The sequence below is a fragment of the Moschus berezovskii genome, chromosome 11 (genome assembly GCF_049115385.1).
Source record: "Moschus berezovskii isolate FMDL1 chromosome 11, NW_MosBer_1.0, whole genome shotgun sequence".
Taxonomy (NCBI): Eukaryota; Metazoa; Chordata; class Mammalia; order Artiodactyla; family Moschidae; genus Moschus; species Moschus berezovskii.
Window position 1 is genome coordinate 64,225,232 of NC_142470.1, and position 17,174 is coordinate 64,242,405.

At 48.3% G+C, this 17,174-nt stretch overlaps 1 protein-coding gene across 11 annotated transcripts in view; it reads left to right on the plus strand.

The window, feature by feature from the left end:
- The first annotated feature begins 6,299 nt into the window (after nucleotides 1-6,299).
- Nucleotides 6,300-17,174, plus strand: part of BCL11A (BCL11 transcription factor A) — a 100,988-nt gene continuing 90,113 nt past the window's right edge. The window contains exons 1-2 of one of the 11 annotated variants that reach the window (XM_088841419.1): nucleotides 6,300-6,779; nucleotides 13,702-14,031. In XM_088841419.1, coding sequence (XP_088697545.1) covers nucleotides 6,725-6,779; nucleotides 13,702-14,031 — 385 coding nt within the window. In that variant the 5' untranslated portion in view covers nucleotides 6,300-6,724. Of the gene's footprint in view, nucleotides 6,780-8,801; nucleotides 9,097-10,022; nucleotides 10,179-11,195; nucleotides 11,286-13,701; nucleotides 14,032-17,174 lie in introns of those variants that run through there. The other 10 variants (XM_088841420.1, XM_088841422.1, XM_088841415.1 and 7 more) reach the window with 10 other exon arrangements.

A 17,174-nucleotide genomic window follows, 5' to 3' on the forward strand; every position in this document is an offset into this window, starting at 1 on the left:
GCCTATAAAATTTCCTTTTAGACAGTGAAGTCATAGCTAGAAGTTGGCAAGAAGACCATCTGAAACCAGTAAAAATCATTTCTGTGATGTTGTGTAAGGAACAGAGGGAAGAAGGGAAGGTGGGGGAAGGTGGGGGGAGTGAGAGAGAGAGAGAATATTTTCAAAAGCTCTTCTTCCACTGAGTTATTCTTTTATAAAACAACTTCACATCTGGACTGATAGGTTGAATTCCACCCAGTGCCATTTAAATAGCCCAAGTTATAAACCTCTTAAACTTGGGGTTTATAATAGAAACACTGACAGACCCTTAACTATAGTGCCTCTATAGTAATGAAAGCACAACTATTTCATTATAGCAGTGTCTGGCAGGGCTGCTATAATTAAGAGTCTGTCAGCGTTTCCATTATAAACCCAAATTTTAAGAGGTTTTTAACTCACATTGTTTTAAATCACATTGGGCTGAAACTTGCTGTACAAAATGTCAGACCAGATGTGTGTGTGTGTGTGTGTGTGTGTGTGTGTGTGTGTGCTGTTTTGTTTTTCCTACTATTTACCCACTCGGGCAAAAAAAAAAGGAGGGGGGAGAGAGAGAGTAGGAGAATAGATGAAGCTTGTTTTAAGACTGGGTGTGCAAAACATGTATTGAAAAAATTATTTCTCTGTTAAAAGCAAAAGATTTATTGGGGAATGGGCAGGCACACAGAAAATGAAGTTTAAGGTATTTTTCATTTTTGGTTTTTCTGATTGTATTGTTATCTTTTAGAAGTGCTCTCATTTGGGAAACCAGATTTCAACACATCCAAAAAGTAATGTTAAAACAATGAATTTTCTGATAGTAGGTTCTTTTATTGCTGCTGTTGTTCAGTTGCTAAGTTGTGTCCGACTCTTTGCGACCCCATGGACTGCAGCACTGGGATCTTGACACTGGTTTATTTGGAAGATATTTGATTATGTAGACTGTTGGAAGTGGTGAAAATATCTTGCGTTGTATTCTTACAAGATTCAATTGTTCAGCTGTTCTGATCTTTGGGATAATCCTCCTAAGCTCACCATCCTTGGTGGGAATCACTTTTAGGCTAAAATGTACTCTTACAAAAGAGTTATTGATCAAAGCCTTACTGGTTCTGGGGGAAACTAGTAGAATTTGAATGGTTATGTTGGTTTCATTTATGTGGTGATAGGATTTATTCACTTATTCACTCAAAAACCATTTGTTGAGAAGCTGCTGTGTGCAAAGTATTGTATTTGGACATTTCTAATGTGGTCCACTGGACTGGCTTCACTGCCCAGCATCTGTGTCTTTGATGTCAATGTTAGGGAGTTAAATTGGGTATTTCAGTGTTCTAGCCAGAACACCTTGCTGTCTTCATAGAAGCCTCTTAACGTGGTGAAACTTACCACCAGCCCCAACACATTGTTGACTTGGCACACAGCAACCCAGTGTCGAGGTAAGTGTAAGCTTATTAGATATAGCTTTTTACTTCCTACTTTGCCCCCTTCCTTCTTTCTTTTCCTGGGGTGGTTTGGGGGGGGTGGGGGGGGACAGAGCCATCCAGGTATGTGAAGTAGTCTGCCAGTCAGCTAAATGCTTTCACCCCATTTTTACTACCCGCTGATGGAGGAGTTAACTAGGGAAAACAACCCTCACCCTCATTTCCAACCCCTACCATCTCTCAGCTAAATGTCCAGGGAGCCTCTAGAGAAATGCCATACTGTTTCCCCAAGAGCCTCCTGGGGAAGTCTGTCCCTTTGCAGGTGTAAACACTGCCCTCCAGGGGCCTCCTTAGGTCCCAGACTCTGAATCATACTGGGAGCAGAGGAGGAAGAAATGTTATAGTGGGTGGGGGCTGAGGGAGGCTTGGAAGAAGAGGTGACTGTGGCCCTCATGCTCACTTTTCAGCCTGGTCCCCACACAAAGCCCACCCCCTTCCTCAAGCACAACCTCCCTTCCTTTTTAACATTAATTTTACCTTTGTCTTAACACCCTAGCACTCCCACTCTTAGAACCCCAAAACCTATGCCAAGTGATGAATCCAAACCTAAGTTTTATTTTTTACCGAGATGACTGTCCATTCTCTATTTTCTGAAGAAAAAAAACAAAAACAAAACAGAAGTAAAAAGCAAGGTGGGAGCGATTATATTAACCATTCATTCATTTATCTTTAAGTCTGTAAAGGTGTTCCCTGCTAAAGGCAGACAGTGACTATTTTATTTTAATCTTGTAGTTTCTATCGAGACAGACCTTTTAACCCATAGTTTTCCAGCTCAACCCGAGTCCCCCACACCAGGCGATCCTCGGCACGAGGGCTGGGACGGTATTAAGCCTGCCTCTTGGAGCTGTTTGTTGACCACATTCACGTTCAGAGCCCTGGAGCTAAAAGCACTTTACACCATAAAATAAAAGCACTGTCTTTTTTTCTAAAAGGTTACGTCTGGAGGCCACGCGGCTCATACTTCATACCGAAAACTACTGAAAGGACTATGAAATCCTCTATGATTTACACTCTCTCACTGCATTAGGGTATAGATCTACTCGACTCTAAAAATACGGTGGGTTTCTAACCGACGTGAATATATGTGCATTATTTCAGAAAGTCTGTTAGAAAACTTGTCAACACATTATAAAGCATAAACCAGGACTTGGCTATTAAGTACGGAGATCAGAGGCAGAATATATACTGCAGGAAGTCCTGGGGAGTCTCCTCCGCGGGCAAGATAGAGAAGGGGAGGAGGAGATGGGAGGGGTCGCCTGTTGGCCTGGAGTTACACGCAGTGTTGTCACCGAAGCTTTGGGAAAGAGTCCACCGAGCGTAATTAGCCCTTCCGTGGAATCAGCAAAGGTTCTACAGCTCCACATGAGGTTAACTGAAACGCCAGAAAATAATTTTAACGTTGTCATAATTTATTACTTTCTAAAAGCTACTTTTGGAAAGTAAATATACTGACTGTGTATCCAAGTGTGAGCGTTTAAAGTGACCTTTCACCCCTCTACAAACCCACCTGCATCATTAATCAATACTTACGTAATATTTTCAAAGCTCTTAAAACAACACGTTTTTATTTCTTGAAACACACAGACACACCTTCCCCCTCCCCCACTTTTGGGCGCTTTAGCGAGCATCCAGCAGCAATGAGGGAGAGGGCGTCACTCGTAGAGGCAAGCTGGAGGGACCGGAGTGGGGGTCCGCGACCAGGAGGGACTCGAATGCCAATACTGAGCCCTGGTTTTCTGGACTGGGTGAAATCAGGCTGGGGGAGGGGCGGGAGTGGAGGGTAGTTCCTATTTCACTCTGGGCATTTTATGATGGTGAAATTAAATATATGTTAATGGTGGAAACGTCGTTACTTACCTCTCCATGGGCACCCAGGGAAGGCAGCTGCAAAATTGGGTTTTAAAGGTATGTTTTAAGATGTGGTTTCGGAAGGAACCCCCTGGAATCTGAAACAAGTGCAATAACATAGCAGACCTACTTGTAACTAAGTGCTTAATTTCCTATGATTTTTTTAAAAAGAAAATCAATAAAATGTTGCCAGTTATTTATTGGAAATAACCACAGATAGCAGCCCTGATAGGGTGCCGGTTTTAGAGAGCATACAATTGTGTAATGAATTGTAATTCAGAAGACTGTTAAATGTGAACCACAGAACCTTTCAGAGGTAATAAAGTCATTACTTTTTACACTACAGCCAACCCTGAAAAGCTTTATACACACCATTATATATAAATCATACATATATATTTCCACAACACACATTCGCTCATTTATATACCTTCTCTATATATGGACTTTTATGGATGGATGGGAAAAATATTTAAATTTGAAAAGCTCGGTTCCGGAAAGAATCGGACTCACTATTGTTACCTGAAGGGGCTTTTTTTTTTTTTAAAGGCCTCCCAGTTGTACTTTTTTCTTGCCTCTCCTCACCTTCCCTCCAACCATTCTCCTCCACGTCCGGCTCCCCCCACCCCCTCCCCTGCAATGATATTCTTTTGGTCGCTCTAAGGCTAGTTGAAAAAGATTAAAAAAAAAAGTAGTGGAAAAGAGATGCTGACCTGCTCTGAAGAACTCGTGAAAAGGGGGAAATGGTATAACGCACACGCTACAGAGCTTTACTGCAAGTGAAATCTTCCTGCTTCTTAAACAGGATTTGAGTCCCCCCAACCCCCACCAAACTGGAGGGAAACAATAACAGCAAACCACATTTACACAAACTCGGTCCAGCCCACATTTCTCCCACTATTGAGCATCAAAACCTCCTTTTCTTCCTTAGAGGGGCCCGAAGCTTCGCCGAGCAAGGCAAACCAGTTATTTTCTAATGGGTTTGAAACTTTCCTAAGACAACACAGGAATAAACAGCCGCTGGCCGGCGCGACTGGGAGATGGGTGCGCGCCTGCAAGCCGGGGGCCCTCGCTTAAGACAATAAAGCACCCCGCCCAGGAGGTGCATTTACGAAAGAGACGTCCCTCAGACTAAGGAGGGGGAAGAGAAGACACGAGGGTTCGTGGAGCCTCTTGGAGGAGAGGGAAAGAAGGCTCCTCGCTCTGCAGACCCACACTTGTACACGTCCACCTGCAGCTCGCAGTCTCGCGGGTCGCGGTCACCCGTACCCCCCTGCACCCTCCGCGCCTCCTTTGGTCCTGAGTCCATTTTCTTCTCCCCCCTGCCCTTCCGGATTTGGAATCGCAGCGCGGTCTCTCGGCGGCGGCGTCGGCTGAGGCTACAGGGTGGCGCAGGCAGGCGGGGAGACTGGGAGGCGGGAGACGCCGGGGGACTTTGCAGGCACGTTTCTGAATAAACTTTCCAATCGCAGGGGGTGCTGTTGCTGTACATTTTACGTAAAACTGAAAGTATCCCACGCCAGAGTGAAGCCCGCTTTTTGACAGCAGCAGCGCGCGCGCGCGCGCGTGTATGTGTGCATTAAAGAGACAGGGGTTTATTTCCAACAGGTCTTCCCTAATTTCCCGGGAACGTCTGCAGAAAGGCCAGACCTGGGCTGCGGGCTCCAGCGGGTGCGGCTCCGCCCGGGGCGCCCAGGGAGCGTGGGGCTGACCCGGGGCGGTCACCCCACCACTGTGGCTTCCCCGCTGCTCCCGCGAGCCAGTCGCTCTTTCTTCATTCCCCATTTTCTTTCCCTGGGTAACTACACTGGACTAGTTGTGCTCTGCCCGTAAGAAACATTTTCTTGCCGTTCCTCGGTGCTTTAGCAGTAGCTCCGGAGTGGGAGGGGGTGTGTCTTTCCCTGGGACCCAGCTTAGGGACCTCCCGCGGCGCCGGGAGCCCGTTCCCAGGGGCTGGCACTCCCCGGACTGCCCGGGCTTTGTCCTCTGGCCGGCGGCGGCCCCGTGAGGTGGACGCCTCTGCGCCTCCCTCGCCCTGGGTCCAGGCACTCCACTCCCGGGGCCGGAACGTGCCCCGAGTCCGGCTCTCCGTTCTTTCTTCCTCCGCGACCGTTGAGAGCCTGACTCCCCGCTCCCAGTGGCATTCAGACCCGATCGTTTGTCTGGGCGTTCAGGTCCCCGGCGCCCCGGCTCGGCCTGGGGGGCGCCCTCCCCTCCAGCCGGCCCGGGGCCTGCACCTCCTCTCGCCCTTGCCCTCTCTCTCTCTCCTGACCGCCCGGGTTCCCGGAGGCCCCCGCGCTGCCTTTCCGGACCCGCAAGCCTCCAAACTTGAGCTGGACTCAGCTTGGCCAGGCGCTCCTTCCCGCCTCCCCTCGCCCGCGGCGTAGCTATAACTTGGAGGCTCAGCTCCCAACTTCGGGTGATTTTTCTTGGCTATCCTCTCCTCGAGCAAAGTTTCCCGAGCGCAGCCGCGGGCTCTGGGCTTTCGGCCCCCGGCGTCCGCACACGAGGCGCGAGCTCCGCGGCGGCGGCGAAGGGAAGTGGGTGTGCGCACGCAGGAGGGTGTCCGGGAGCAACTCTACCTGGCTTCCCTCCGCCCGCGCTTCCCCGGCCCCTGCAGCCTCCAGACACTCGTGTGTGTGTGTGTTTCAATTTAAAATAATCTTTCATTTTAGGGTCCGCGTGCCGGGGTTGGGGGGAGCAGGGCGCACGTCTGGCTCTCCCCCTCCCCCGCCGCCCCTTCCCTCTCTCCCAGCCAAGCCGCTGCCTCGGCACTCGCTGCGGCCACTGGTGAGCCCGAGGCCCCAGCGCCCCCTCCCCTCCGCCCGCCCCTCCCACGGGGGCCGCGTCTGGCGTCTGCGGAGCCCCCCGCCCGGCACCTCCCCCGCCCCGCACTGGCCATTGGCTTGTCCTGGTCTCTTTTTCATGTCCAGCCCCTGATGTGTGTCCATTGGTGTGAGCTTCCCCTTCCCTCCTCCCCTTCTCTCCTGCTCGCCCTGCCCATGTTTTGTGTGTCTCTGTCCATCCAGACTCCTGACGTTCAAGTTCGCAGGGACGTCACGTCCGCACTTGAACTTGCAGCTCAGGGGGGCTTTTGCCATTTTTTTCATCTCTCTCTCTCTCTCTCCCCCTCTATCTCTCCTCTCTCTCTCTTTTTTTTTTTTTTGGTTAAAAAAAAAAAAAAAGCCATGACGGCTCTCCCACAATTCATCTTCCCTGCGCCATCTTTGTATTATTTCTAATTTATTTTGGATGTCAAAAGGCACTGATGAAGATATTTTCTCTGGAGTCTCCTTCTTTCTAACCCGGCTCTCCCGATGTGAACCGAGCCGTCGTCCGCCCGCCGCCGCCGCCGCCGCCTCCCGCCCGCCCCGCAGCCCACCATGTCTCGCCGCAAGCAAGGCAAACCCCAGCACTTAAGCAAACGGGAATTCTCGCGTAAGTAACCCAATAATAGTAATAATAATTATTAATAATCACGAGAGCGCGCAGGACGAGAAGCAAGAGAAAGGGGGAGAGAGGGGTGTGTGCATGCATTAAAAAATTTTTTTTTCACGAGAAAAACCTCCGAGAGTAGGGATAAAAGAGATTAAAGGTGGTGGTGGGGGGGAACCAACCTCATCCCATCCCGAATCGTAGCCGTATGTACACTTTTGGGATAGCACGAATCTTTTAATTTTATTTAATTTTACAAAAATTTGACTCCTCCTCTTTCCTGCTTTCCTCTGCTTTATTTCGCTTTTCGGAAAAGAATGCAATGATTTCGCCTCCAATTTTGCAAAATAATGAACAATGCTGTGGATGCTAACAACTCTCGTGCAAACCTAAGGGAGGGAACTGGAGGGGAAAGGGGGTTATTTCCACTTACCGTAGGAAGAAAAACGGGGGGTGGGGAGCCCAAGTTAAAAAAAAAAAACCAAAACCAATTCCCGGGGAGAAAAGAGGTGAGACTGGCCCTTGGACACCAGCGCGCTCACGGTCAACTGTGCACTGGGAGGAAAGTAGTCATCTCCACAATAGTGAGAAAGTGGGATTGTGGGAGGGGGCCCCGGGCGCTCTTGAGTCCGCCGAGTCTGGAGAGGGGCCGCGGCGGTCGGGAGAGCTTGTGCGACCGGGAAGGACCGGAGCCGCGGCCGGCGCTGCAGCCTTTTGTTCCGGCCCGAGGTGGGTGTTTGCCCCGCTGCCTTTTGTGCCGGCTCCTCGCGCTTGCCCTCCCGCGCCGCCGCCGCCGCCGAAGGGCAGGAGCGAGGGCCGGGGGCCAGTCGAAGAGGGAGGGAGGGCGCTGTGGCTGCTGCCGCCTGGGTTGCCGCTGCCCGCCCCTCCCGGCCGAACCTCAGCGGTGGCGAAAATAGATGAAAAATAAAATAAAATACATAAAATAAAACAAGGCAACATTTTTTTTTTGCCCCCAGACAGACGCCAAACGCTCCGCCAGCCGTTTTCAGCAACGCTCTCCTCTTTGACTCCCCCACCGCCCCCCCACCCCCAAATCTCACAGTCTCTAATAGAGGAGAAAAATACAATTACCCCGTTCACCAAAACCTGTTTAGTTGCAAACTTAGAGCGCCGGCGGCACAGAGAGGGAGCGAGGAACTCCCTCCTCTTACTATTTTTTGGAAGATTTTCAAAAAAAGTGGAAGTGGATTTTGATTGGGAAAAATCTCGTGTCTGAATGTTTACAAGCACCGCGTGTGCGGGAGCCTCCTGCCAACAAACAGACAGAGGACCGAGCGCGGCGCGGCAGGCCGGGAGCGGGCTGCGGCTGCGGCCGGGCCTCGCCGGGGCCTCGCCCGGCCTCGCCGCGCCCCCGCCCCGCCCGGGATCGCCCACCCGGCGCCCGCCGCCCGCCCGCTGGCCCAGCAGCAGGCGGTGCAGCGACTCAGCGCCAGCGGGTCCAGGGTCCTCTCTGGCCCCCTAGTATAATGCCCAGACCTCCTCTTGGCCAACCCTACTGCGAAATCGGCTGGGGAGAAACTCGTCTTTGCAAAGCATTTTTATTTTGCAAAGCAACACTAAAAGCGAGTCCTGTCCATTCCCTACCCGCGTTGCCTCTTGCCCCCAGCTCGGGGCGGCGGGGAAATCACCACGTGCCTTCCCTGCCCCCCTCCACAGGGACAAGCTTATAGCCCCCAGCTCCCGAGCTCAGCCAAGCAAGGTGGGGGTGGGGGGTGGGGGTGGGTGGTAGGCGGTAGGTGAGTAGTTGGTTCGAGTATGCTTTTGGGGAGTGTTCGACCCCGGGACTCCACGCATCCCTCCCTTGAGTTCTTGCTCTCTACCTCGGGCCTGGCTTGGTCTGGGGGCCCTTCTGAGTCTGTATAAGGGAGGTGGGGTGGTTAAGTGGGTGGCTGTCTCCTGGCTAACAGAATGCGCCTAGAAAGGCAGGCGGTGGGCGCTAAGGAAAGTTTGGCTGCAAGCTAAAGAAAGGCGTGAGAGGGCCCACTTCCCTCCCCCACCTCATTCATGACCCTTATTTTAATTTTTGCTGCAATTTTAAAGGACCACCCCATATCCAGTTCTGTATTTTTTAAAGGTGTGTGTCGTGGGGGGGGTGCGCGTAGGGAATTGAATTTTTCACTGGGTCCTGGAACTTGTCACACACTTCGAAAGCTCCCCCGCCCCGGCACGTTGCGGGGCCCTCCCTCTCTCCACCCCCGCGCATCCCTCCCTCACCGCTCTCCCCCGCCCCCACTCCCCCGGCTGCGCCGGATGCGGAGCAGACGCGGCGCGCGGCGGTGTGAAGTTACAGCCCGGCCAGGTACCGGCGGGAAGGAAGGGCAGTGTTCGCAGCACTCGGGAAAGCCGGGCCCTTCTTCGGAAGGATGCACTCGGGGCTCAAAGGACGGACTGTGGCGTGCAGTCCAGGCTGCTCCCCCGTCCCCCACTCTCGCGGGGCCCATCCCGAGACTCCAGGCTGGGTGGGTTATCCCCTTGGAATCCCCGAGTCTCAGGGCGGGTTTTGGGTTAAGGGGCCAGATTAAAGTGGGTGCGGTGGTCGCTCCTTTCTAGTTTCTGGGTGCGCAGAGGGGGCGGGAACCATTCTAGTCTTCAGGACCCCCTTTCCCTCCCCTCAGCTCCCATCCCCCGCTTCTAGGGCTGAATGAGCCGTTCGGTCGCTAGGAGGCAGAACAAGATCAAGAAAGCTCAGCGAACTTGAACCTGTACCAGGGCCTCCCCCACCCCCCTCTGCATTTCTCGACCCGGAGGGAAGAGCTTTGCGAGGGTGGGGGTGGGGGAAACGGACGGTTAGGCAGAATTCCCTTTCTCTCCCCCCCACCCCATCACCCCTTCTGTCTTTGTTCTTCGTTTTGACTTTAAAAATGCTTCTGGCCAGTGCTGTGGAGAAGCGCCCGGGCGCGCGGCCGACTCCCCAGTGCACCGGGAGTGGAGCGGGATACAGTTTTCGTTCTTTCGGGCAGGCGTTTTGGTTGGGAGGAAAGGGGAGTACGCGCTCTCCGGCTCTGGGGCAAGGCCGAAGGCGGGATCCGGCAAGTTTGCACTTAGTCTCCTGGTTCACTTCTCCCACCCCTCATCCCCGTGCAAAGCGCCGACCGAGGCGGCCGCGGCAGGCTTGCCCGGCGCCTCTGCAGCCCGACCCCCCTCCCCCAGCTCCCCCGCCTCCTGCAGCTCTCGCCTCCGAGCCCGAAATCACAACAATAGTAATAGTTATCATCATAATGATGCGGGCAAACGGCGTCATTAATAATGAATAACCACAGCCACTGCCGCGCTGTGCACACCGGTGCCGGGGATTGCGGGAGAAACGCATTTGCAGAGATCCCTCAAAGTAAAAAGTGTGAGCCTGTGGACACAGAATGAATTTCAGGACCCGCGCCTGAGGTGTGTGCGGTGATCCCGAGACAGCGCCAGGGTAACCAGCCGAGTTTTCCAAGCCTCACTTCCCGTGTCTCCACCTGGTGGGCCTGGGGAACAGTCGTCACTCCGCGGCCGGGCAGGACGGGCGTGGAGGCAGCAGTCGTGGCGCGGGACTGCCCGCCGCCTCCCGCCCCCAGCCCCCAGCCCGCGACTCCCGGCTCCCGGCCCCGCGGCCGCCGCTGCACGTGTTCGCTGCGAGCGCGGCCAGAGCTTGCGGACAGCACGCTACTCGCTTTGTGCCTCAGAGTCCCGGCGCCCAACTTCACTTTCCGCGCAGCCCACCCCCGCCGGGCCCCCTGCCCCGGGCCTGTCGCCCCTGCCTTCGCTTTTGTTTTTTTGCTTTTTCTCTCCGCATTTCAGTCTCGGTGTGCTTCCTTACCCTGTTAAGACAATCAAAGGGAAGGACTTGGAAAGCAAACTTGAAGGCAGAGCGCCTTTCCCCCTCCCCCTCCCCAGCAGCCCTCGTTTCCCTTGCTCCTTCCCTACATTTCTTATAAGGCTTTTTTTTTTTCTTTCAATTTATTCCTTTGCAACTGCTGAGACAGGAAAGAGATCTCAGTTCAGCGGCTGGGGCGTTGAGACGTTTCAGTCAGTCTTCTTGTTTGAACGCAGAAGCATTTTATTTTGTATTTCTTTTTACCCTTGTAGAGAATTCGCGGCTAATTATTATGATTATTTGCCTACTCCCTTCCACTTCAATCCTGTACTCCTTGCTTTGTAGCCAGCGCGTAGGCCGGAGCTTAGAAACGCCGGTTTTGTGGGGGTGAAGGAGGATGGAATTGAATTAAGGGAGGGGGTAAAATGGCTGAGGTTAGGAATGTTTTTAGGGAAAGGGGAATTTGCATTAAAATACAGAGAAATTATCAGAGCCCAGAAAGGAAATGTTGATTGCCACTGAGAAAAGATGTCAATGCAAATCAGTAGATTACACCAAGAGAATTGTATTTTCATATTTTCTTTGTGCCCCACTTCGTCTGATTTTTAATAATGTAGCAGCAACGATAAGAACGCATTTTGGTATTTTTCTGAACATCACCAGCCAAATGTTTAGCAGAGAACCTGATGTTAAAGGTATTTCATACATTAGGATATAATTCTTGTTAATTAGCAATAATTTACGTTAAGAGCATAGAAAATGTTGAGGTTATAGGTTTTATATCTGTACATTTGATCATCTTGTTATTTTCAAGAACTTTGCCTCCTATAAAATTAATTAGGTGAAATGTGGAGGTGTAATCAGCAACCTCTGAATTACCACTTCATTTCCTGGTTTTGATTGTAAATCAGTTCAGTCACTACATTTAGAAGACTTTAACCAAGTCTGTTTTGTGCCGCGTTACCTTTAACTATTTGATACCTAGGAGAATATCTTCTTTTGCTCCCAAATAATATTTCCATTTTCAGAAATGTGTCAGGGCTTGGGGATAAAGAACAAATCCTAACGATGGAGTTTAAAAAAATGTGTTTTTTTTTTGCCAAGGTTCTATGTACTACTAACTTTTAAAAAATAAGGTATTTCTCTTCAGATTTCCCTTCAATCTGTAAACCTCTGAACTTGTAGTTAATGCTGAACAACAACCAAAAAAGCCACATTTGTTAATGTGTACTTAAAATCCTTAATTCAAATAGGAGGGATCTTGGCGAATAACTTTCTTATTCAGTTCCTCCCTTGTCACAATGAAAGCAAGCAGGGGAAGATGACATAGACGCATAATGCAAAAGCACTTCTGTTTGTCTCCTTTTATTTGGAAAGTATGCATGTGTATCTATCTTTCGGTCAGTATGTTGGGCAAAGAAATGTAAGTGCTTACTTTTCTGTCTTTATTAGTAGGAATATAACCTTCATACTCCTGTGGTGACCTTATGTTAAATTAGGAGGAGTACCAGAGGCTAGAAATTATGACATGTCCTAGTTGAGCACAGGTGCAGCTAGACAGGACTCTCTCAATATTATTTCACCCAGCACATCTGGGAGTTACTCCAGATCTTCCCCCTCAGTATTCAGCCTGGGTAGGGTTGAAATAAATTTAACCTGAGTTCACTGGATTTTTGCACTTTATCAAAATCTGTTCCAATATTCTACACTCAAATTAAAATCTATTTTTTGATTCTCTGTGGCTTTAAGTTCATTAAATGTGAAATTGGCAGCTTGCTAAAGAAGGTCAGACTGATTAACTGTTTAAGACTTGTACATTTTCTGCTTCAGTTTTATTAACTGGCAGCATCCTGGATGTATTTTGTGTTTTGTAAATTTTTTTTTTTTTTGGTGATGGAGTGAGCGTAAGGTTTCAGGAGCAGAGACTTACTCTCGTTTCCTCTTCGGAAGTTTAAAAAATGATAGAAGCTGTCCAAATACATGCTTGAGTATTTTGGTGCAAAGTTTTTTTTTTTTTTTAAAGAAACAGGAATGAAAGACATATCTACCTTGTTGTACCATCCACTGGTGATCATGTGTGCAGAAATTGTCCCATAATGAAGCATTTTGGAGCTCATTCAGAAAATTAGTCAACTTTGACAACATTAGACAAAGTATCTCAAGTCTTAAAAAAGGACTTCTCAGCCTTGATCTGAAATGTGGCCTTTGCTTGACCATTCTGATTTTTATGTGTTGGGGGCCACCAAGTGCAAACATGTTTAGAATATTTTAGGCATTCCTTTCTTCAGAATGAAAAAATGACTAATTGGCTTATTTTCTTAAGTACTCAAAAGTATCCCATTTAGCTAATGTGTCTGAGAAGAACTGCCAGTGAATTTGGGATTTGTTTGATTTTGTGGCACTGCTGAGTGAGGTCAGAGAGGCTTTTGGCAGAGTAGGTTGTACTGCATCATGATTATTGTTTAGATCCTTTTCACAGGTGAGTGCAGTCTTATTACGGCAGTGTGAATATGGCACGTTTTCTGTGTGGTGTAGTAGCTTTCTAATTTATGAAGCCATGTCTCTGTATATTTTGAGTGTATATGTTCACACACAAAGAGGGTGTGTGTGTGTGTTTATTCACCTCTCCTTTTATTCTTGGGCACAATAGACAACTTACTGTATAGGCAAAAAGAAACAAATTTGGTTTCAGTCCATGTTTTTACCAGTTCTTTGAGGGTGGTTATTATTTAAGCTTACATTATGTTTCTGTGCTAACTATTTATTTAAATAGCAGTCACATTCTTCTAAACTCACAAACCGGACACTGGTGTGTGGTGTGTGTGTGTGTTATGTATATATGTGTGTGTAGTTTTCCATGGAAGTATGTAAGTCAGGCAGTTTTCTTTTAACTGTATAATGGTTTGCCTCTATGATAAATTTGCTTTCTTGTTGTCAGTTTCCACACCCATGTATGTTTCAGGTGCTCACATGTTTTTCTGAGAATTAAATGGAGGAGCCTAGAAACCCTTTACCTAATGTGCTGGGGTGGGATGGGTCTGAGAATGTATTTCCCCCTTTCCTCTCCTTTCTGGCCCTCTAATAATTGTGCTTTTGTTTCTTCAACCACAGCCGAGCCTCTTGAAGCCATTCTTACAGATGATGAACCGGACCACGGACCTTTGGGAGCCCCAGAAGGGGACCACGACCTCCTCACGTGTGGGCAGTGCCAGATGAACTTCCCGTTGGGGGACATTCTCATTTTTATCGAGCACAAACGGAAACAATGCAATGGCAGCCTCTGCTTAGAAAAAGCTGTGGATAAGCCACCTTCCCCTTCACCAATCGAGATGAAAAAAGCATCCAATCCCGTGGAGGTTGGCATCCAGGTCACGCCAGAGGATGACGATTGTTTATCAACGTCATCTAGAGGAATTTGCCCCAAACAGGAACACATAGCAGGTAAATGAGAAGCAAGGAGAAAAGCTGTTTGCATGTTTTCTTTTCATTTACAGAGGCACTGGAGCCATACTCTAAGGAGTGGTGAAGTGCTTTCTGTGTTTCTCCATGTGACTGTCCATGAGAGCCCTGTAACGTTAAAGTAATCATTCCAATGGTTTATGTCCAGAACACACAAAAATAAATATTTTCCACTTCACTTGAGTCAGATGTAGGCAGGATAGGTTACACACTCCTGATACCCTCTCTCTGGATCTACTGATTATGAATTTCTTCCCTTTTCTCTCCCCTTCTCATTTTGAAGTGTCGAGCCTTACTACACCTAGACCAGTTTCCAAGGCCCATTTCCAACCCTGGTGATAAGTCAGAGGCAGAGGGGCTGTATGGGCATTTGTAGTTCGGCCAGTGACATGTTTGGGTCAGAATACCTGATCAGGCCTCCCTAGTGGTGCAGTTTGTTCTCGAGGCTTCCGTGACGTTGGGTGGGCTGGAGGGGCATTTTGGAGGGACTGGAAAGAGTTAACTGAGCTTCGGGGCTAGCCTTGGATCCATATTGGCTGTCAGCCCGTATGGGGCTGTAATTAAACACAGCCCCGTGGTGGGATGACACCGTGACCTTGACTTTAAGATGCCATTTTCGACTGGCCAGGCCAGAGTAGAGAGGGCAGTTGCTGAAGCGCACAGACATGCTTACTCGAAAAGTTTAAGGGCATGTTGGAAATTTCAAAAGGTTGGTTTGACAGGAACGGCTGCTCCCTGCAGCCTGCCTCCTCAGCTAAATGATAAATGCTTCTTTGTGCTCTCTCTTGTCTCTGATGTGGTTTTGACAGATGTATCTTGATTTTGTTTGTGGTTTACACAACCACATGTCACCCTTACAAATGTCCAGTCCAGACTTCACTGTTTCTGCTGTAACACAATGTTAAAATTCTCTTGGAAAATACATACACACATTCAACAGCCCTGCTTCCTCTGGTTAATTTTAGCAGAAAGGTAGCTAGAGGTATGGGTTTCTCAGCAGTACAAGGAAAAGGAATTAACCACTAACAGAGGGACTTAAATCCCTACTCTGAATGATAATCAACAACACTTATATAGTGACCCTTAAAACATTTTAAAAAATGAAACAACAGTGATTTAATGTACAAGATGAAGTGAATATGGATTCTGTAGTGACAAAACCAGCATGACCGAATCACTTTCCTCTATTTCCCCTGCCCGTGCACCCCAAAGGCAGAAGGTTTGTTTAGATTTAGGAAGAGTAGTGCATAGAATCAGTTGATGTCCTGGAACTTGTCCCTCCGACTGAGTTTGACCAGAGTTGAACTATAGTGGGTCAGTGGTCCAGAGGGGATTAAATGTTGTATCATTTCTCCTCCCTCCTCTGGAATTTGCTCATTAAAATCAAATGTGGCATTTTCTTTCTTTTTTAATGCTTCCTGCAATAGCACCCGGATACTTTACCTTTAGTAAAGCAAGAAAGCTGCTGCCAGGGAAGCTGCGTTTACAAACTGTTTTCTTGAATCCATCCCATGTAGCTTATATGCCATGCAGGTTACAATTTTATCTGTCCCCCCAGCCCCCCAGTAGGATATGGTGGTGACCATTTCCATGTGCTGTCTTGTGACTGGAAGGAAAATGAACAGAAGTGTAAGGCATGATTAATGAAGCTAGAGCAAGCGGAAGGAGATTTGGTCTTCGGAGATCCAAAGCCTTTCTAAATCGCCAAATATGGAGTAACACTTGCGTGATGTAACATCGTATTTACATATTGAGCTGCTCGTTTAAAAAGACAAAACACAGTGTCTGTCAAGCAAGAATTAAAACCACACTTCTTACTGAGGTCCCAAGTAGGTTATTCGGTCTCCGATTAACCAGCTTGAAAATTCTGTGCCTCTGTACTTAGAGGAGAAATCTAAAAGCTGGTGGGGGGAGGCCCTATAGTGAAGGCTTTTCACTGTCACAGTTGTAAATCTACGTAGGGAAAGAAGAGATTTTCCTGAACTCTCTGGTGGTCATAAAGATTCTTTTTTTTTTTAAGGAGTAGTACTGTAAGAGAGCTCAAAGAAGGACCCCCCCTCCACACAAAAAGCACATTTAAGATATGTTTTATAGGGCTAATGCTAAGCAATTTCGCTGAGATGAAAAGCTACCTACGCTATCTATGATATTCAATGGGTGCACCGGTGCTGCGACCCAGGTGAGGTAAACCTTTCATGCACGAATAATTACAAAGTCTTGATTCCTTTCATTGTGTTTAATCACCTGTTCCCACCCTGGAATTGGCTGAACATAAATAGCGTGGTCACATCTCAAAGCGAGATGTCAGTAACTAGAATCACGACTTCTCATAATTCAGGGTAATGAATTAAGAGTTTCCTATGGTGAAATTAACATTCTGCCATTGCACGTAAATTAAGATGCTCTGGCTCTCAGGTGCCTCTGAAGTGAAGTTCTGGAAGACGGCTGTGTACTCTCAGCCCATTTCTCTCAAGTACATCTTCAGGGTTCCAAGTCTGCTTTTCTTTTTATGGTGAGGAAGGAAACAATAAGAGTAATCATTCAGTAGATATTTGAATTGTGTCACACACAAAAACGAGAAGCAATGCTCTGTATTAGGAAAGAGATATATTGATGAATCTCTAGAAGAATATGTTTGGCAACTGTATAAAAGGTAGTTATTTAAATGTGCTGTGTAGGAAAGGCTTTATTAAAGTGGTGTAAGTTGGATATGAGCTTACTGTATGCTCTGTGCCGTCTTATAGGCAGGAAGCTGGAATCAAACAGCGACAGATCTTCCTGAGATAAATAAAGCTTAGAATCTGGGCTTTCACACAGGAGGTTGAGTGGAGTTCTTTAAATCTTCAGTAAGATGCCATGCATTTTGGCTGTACATAGGCCTCTCAAAGCCGAGTATTTTTTAGTGAGGATAATTTTTACCAGGTTGAATGTACACATATATGTTGTTCAGGTTGTTTTTTTTCATTTTATTCAAATATTCAAAATATTGTGGGATTATGATCCACTGAGACCCCTGAAGTAGGGTTAATTTAACTGGAAACCAGCAGGTTGTATTGTGCAGGGCCCAGTTCATCATTGTGTGTGTCAAATATCCACTATTGGATATCAGCAGTCTTTGACTGGCA